The sequence below is a fragment of the Lonchura striata genome, chromosome 4 (assembly GCF_050655825.1).
Source record: "Lonchura striata isolate lonStrDom1 chromosome 4, ASM5065582v1, whole genome shotgun sequence".
NCBI lineage: Eukaryota > Metazoa > Chordata > Aves > Passeriformes > Estrildidae > Lonchura > Lonchura striata.
In genome coordinates, this window is record NC_140706.1 from 65328312 (window position 1) to 65332465 (window position 4154).

Genomic DNA, 4154 nt, shown 5'->3' on the forward strand with positions numbered 1-4154 from the left:
GCAAAGAGCTGGGTTTGGATTCAGCACGGGAATATGGTGGATAGCACACGGATGGCTTGGATGTTGCTGAGTGGGGCTTGCCCTCCTCAAGGACTTTGCAGTGTCACATTGGACAATCCATGTCCCGTGCTCTGCCAGCAAGGAGGTGAGACCATCAACATTCCCCTCCTCATCCCTGTGTCCTACGTAAAGAAGAATCTTCCACCCGCTCTGCTCCAGAGAGCTGGCAAGTGCCCCTAGGGAGCCCCCTCATCCCTCCTGGGGCACTGCGGAGGGCGGGGCCGAGGCAGGGCTGTGACTGCACAAAGGGGCAGAGCGCTGGCGTGAGGCAGGGCTGTGATGTCCCAGGGCTGTGCTGGCCGCAGCACTGTGACATCGCTGTGACATCACCGCGCTGTCGCTGTGTGAGACGGGCCAGCGCCCGCAGCTGCCAGTGCAGTCGCGACGGGACGTGCCGGAGCCATGGGTGACGGTGACGTCCTGCTGACCGTGCTTCTCCTGCTGCTGGCCGCCGTGGCTGTCTGGTGGGCCTTTGGCCACCGGCAACCGTGGGGCCGGCGGACACGGAGAGGGAAGTGGAGGAAGCGCCCCAGGGTCCAGCCCAGAGGCTCACGGAGGAAGCGAGGAGCCCCTGCGGCTCCCAGGTTCCCCAGGCCTCGGGCGACTCCTGGCAAGCGGCCACGTGCTCCCGCCAGCCCCCTGGGCAGCCCCTGCAGCTGCGGCCCCTGCCTGGCAGAGGCCCGGGAGCTGCAGGAACTGATGCTGCACCTCGGGGATAGCAACGGGACATGTGAGCCACTCTATTCTGGGATGTGGCAGGCATTGTGGAAAGAACTGGAGGAGCTGCAGAACCAAGGCCACCTGCCCTGCTGTGGCTTAGCCAGCTCCTCCAGAAGCCTCCATCCCGTCCACAGGCTGCTCCCAGCAAGTTTCTCCATCCCTGGGAGAGCCTCAAGGCCTGCAAGGACGGCACAGCAGGGGAGAGACATCTCCATTCATGCAGGAAGCTCAGGCTGTCAGAGACCCTGCATCCAGCCAGGGGCCTCTGCTATCTCTGACAGCCTGCATCCCTTGCAGAGGCTCAGTGAGACCTGTCAGCCTGCGGAAGGAGCAGAGCCCGTGGACAGGTCTCCCAGCTCCCTTGGACTCTGGGACTTCAACAACACAGGCAACATCCTGACCCTTGACGTGGCAAGGGAAGGCCCAGAAGTCCAACTGGGAGCCCAGCCCGATGCAGGGGAGCCTGCTCTGGAGCAGCTGGTGGGGCAGCAAGCGTCCTGGAGCCAGCAGTGGGCATCCCACAGCAACCAGGACAGCCAGGACGCTCTTCTGGTTCTGCACGCCAGCAACAGCCCCAGCCTGGTGGTGGAGACGGGCCTCCAGACAGCACAGAGGTTCCTCCATCTGCAGGAAGCTGCCCCAAGACAGCCCTCGAGTGCCGCCAAGGCCTTTCTAGTAGCAGGTGAGATCTCCCGAGGAGCTGCCTGCGGCTCCCCCGGGGCTCTGGAGGGGCGCGGCCAGGCCAGGCCAGGGCCCCTGCGAGCAGCCTAGTCGCCGGCTGTTTCCAGTGCCTCCGACGGCACGGCTTGAAAAAGCCCTGTCTGCCTTGCAGCCGCTCCTGGCATCCCCCTGTGCCAAGGCTCGGGCTGCAGCCCCGGCCGTCGTCAGGAGCAGAGCCCAGCCCACGCCGCCGGGGACAGCGACGGTGCCGCCCTGCCCCGCTGCCCCGGGGCTGCCGCAGCCGCCTGTGCGCGCTGCCCCGGCCCGGCTCTGCCGCTCGCCAGCCCGGCGGCTGCAGGGCGGTGGCCGCTGCCCGGCGCGCAGCAGGAAGCAGGTGAGAGCGCGGCGGCCGCGGGGGCCCGGCCCGCTTCACTCGCGGGCACTTGCGGGGGGTTCTGGGCGCAAGGCTGATGGCTTCTCTCGGCCGCAGGGCAACAGAGGCAGCGGCAGGAGCTGTACCTGTGGGGCCCGCAGCTGGGCAGCGGCGGCTTCAGCACCGTCTACTCGGGCATCCGCCTCTCGGACGGGAGCCCGGTGAGTGGCCGCCACGGCCGGGCGGGGCAGGAGGGGCAGCGGCGGGGAGCGGCAGGGCTGGAGCTCAGCCCTCCTCTCTCCGTGGCTCGCAGGTGGCCATCAAACGCGTGGCCCGGGAGAGCGTCCTGCAGTGGGACGAGCTGGTGAGTGAACGGGGCCAGCGGGACAGAGCGGGGCGTGGCGGGCAGGGAGAATCCCGGGGCGGGCTCAGCGTGCGGAGCCGCAGCCCCGCGGGCCTGGGCACACCGGAGAGCGGAGCTGGGGCCGGGCAGCGGCACCCCCGAGCATCCCCCGGGCGGGAGGAAGCGCAAGCGCCTGGGAGGCTGCGCCAGGGGGCACTGGGGCATCCCGGGCAGGGCGCAGCGCAGCCCCAGGGCTGCTGCAGCAGCAGCAGCAGCAGCAGCAGGCTGCTGCAGGCACTGACTTTCTCCTGCTCACAGCCCGACGGCACCCGCGTGCCCTTGGAGGTGGTGCTCATGGAGAAGGTGGGCTCTGGCTGCCAGAATATCATCCAGCTCCTGGACTGGTTTGAGCTGCCTGACAGCTTCGTGCTGGTCCTGGAGCGTCCGGAGGCATCGCAGGATCTCCTGCAGCTCCTGCAGGAGCAGGGCTGCCTGTGCGAGGAGCAGGCGCGCTGCCTTTTCTGCCAGGTGCTGGAGGCCGTGCGGCACTGCACCGCCTGCGGCGTCCTGCACCGGGACATCAAGCCAGAGAACCTCCTGGTGAACCCGGAGAGCGGCCACCTGAAGCTCATTGACTTCGGCTGCGGCACCTTCCTCCAGGAGCGGGCCTTCACGGGGTTTGCCGGTGAGCCCATGGCCTGGGCCCTGCTCCCGGTGCCAGGCACCGCACGGCCCCGTTCCCTCCTGGGCTGCGGGCTGCGTCCTGCAGCCGGCCGCCTTTAGGAACGGGGCGGATGCCGAGCCCCAGGAGCCGGCTGCCGGCCCTGCTGACAGAGGGGGGACAAAAGCGGCTCCCAGCCCCTGGGCTCAGCGGGCCCACGAGGGCCTGGGCTGCTCCGCTGGCCTTCTTGGCCTTGCGGAATGGTTTCGTGCCTTTGGCCAGCTGGCTGGGGGACGCGGGGTGGCCTCGGGGGGAAGCTGTGGCCACGGCTGCAGCCCCTGCCTCGGCCAGGAGGCCGGCGCCAGGCTCTGGAAGGCAGCAGCCTGCGCCCGGCCAGCGCCGCCTGTCTCCCCTAGGAACGCGCGTGTACAGCCCGCCCGAGTGGATCTGGCTCGGCTGCTACCACGGCCACGCAGCCACCATCTGGTCCCTGGGCGTGCTGCTGTACGTCATGGTCTGCGGGAGCCTCCCCTTCCAGGATGAGCCTGACATCGTGCTGGGCAAGCTCGTCTTCCGGCAGCAGCTCTCTCCAGGTGGGTGTCCGGCCTCAAGCCGGCGGGCTTTGGCAGCTGGCGGCGCGCAGCTCGGCGCGGCCCTCACCAGCTCCGCGGGACGTGGATCTGCCCTCCAGGGCCGGCCGCAGGAGGGGCCCGTGCCGACGGGGTCAGCGCGGCACGGGCGGCCGGAGGAGGCGGCCGTGTCCCGCCGTGCCGCTCTCCTGCGTGGGGCAGAGCCGGTCGGGAGCCCGGCACGGCCCAGAGCCCGGCACAACATGGCCCGGGCCCCGCGGGCGACGGGGGCAGCTGGGCAGGAGACTCTGCCGGTGACCGGCGCTTTCTGCCTTCTCTCCCCAGAGCTCCAGCACCTGATCCGATGGTGTTTGGCCAAGCACCCTGCGGACAGGCCGGAGCTGGAGGAGATCTCATGCCACCCTTGGGTGCAGGGCCGGCACTTTTGATGCCTTGCCGGAGCCTCTGCAGCACCCACTTTCCGAGTTCCACGCAGGACTGAGAACCCGAAAAATAAAACAGCAAACCCATTGTGGTGTGTCAAGGGGCTGGTTCTTTTCAGCAACTTCAGCTAAAGAAACGTCTTGGGAAAAGGGGGAATCAGAGTGCTGCCTTCAGACTTTGTCAAGCTTTCCATGCCTGCCCTCCCGGCTGGTTCTTTATATCTTCAAGCTCAGGCCCTAGTGCGGGCAGGAGGGGCTTTGCCCAGCCAAGAAATTCAGCAGCGGAACAACAGCTGCCCTTGCAAAGTGGCAGGGCTTCTTGGTG

At 68.3% G+C, this 4154-nt stretch overlaps 1 protein-coding gene across 1 annotated transcript; it reads left to right on the forward strand.

Moving 5' to 3' along the window:
- The first annotated feature begins 462 nt into the window (after window positions 1-462).
- Window positions 463-2939, forward strand: LOC144246173 (uncharacterized). The gene is made up of 4 exons (XM_085579545.1): window positions 463-548; window positions 1062-1260; window positions 1347-1462; window positions 1931-2939. The coding sequence occupies exons 1-4, from the start codon at window positions 463-465 to the stop codon at window positions 2937-2939; spliced, it is 1410 nt and encodes a 469-aa protein (XP_085435671.1).
- The last annotated feature ends 1215 nt before the right edge of the window (window positions 2940-4154 follow it).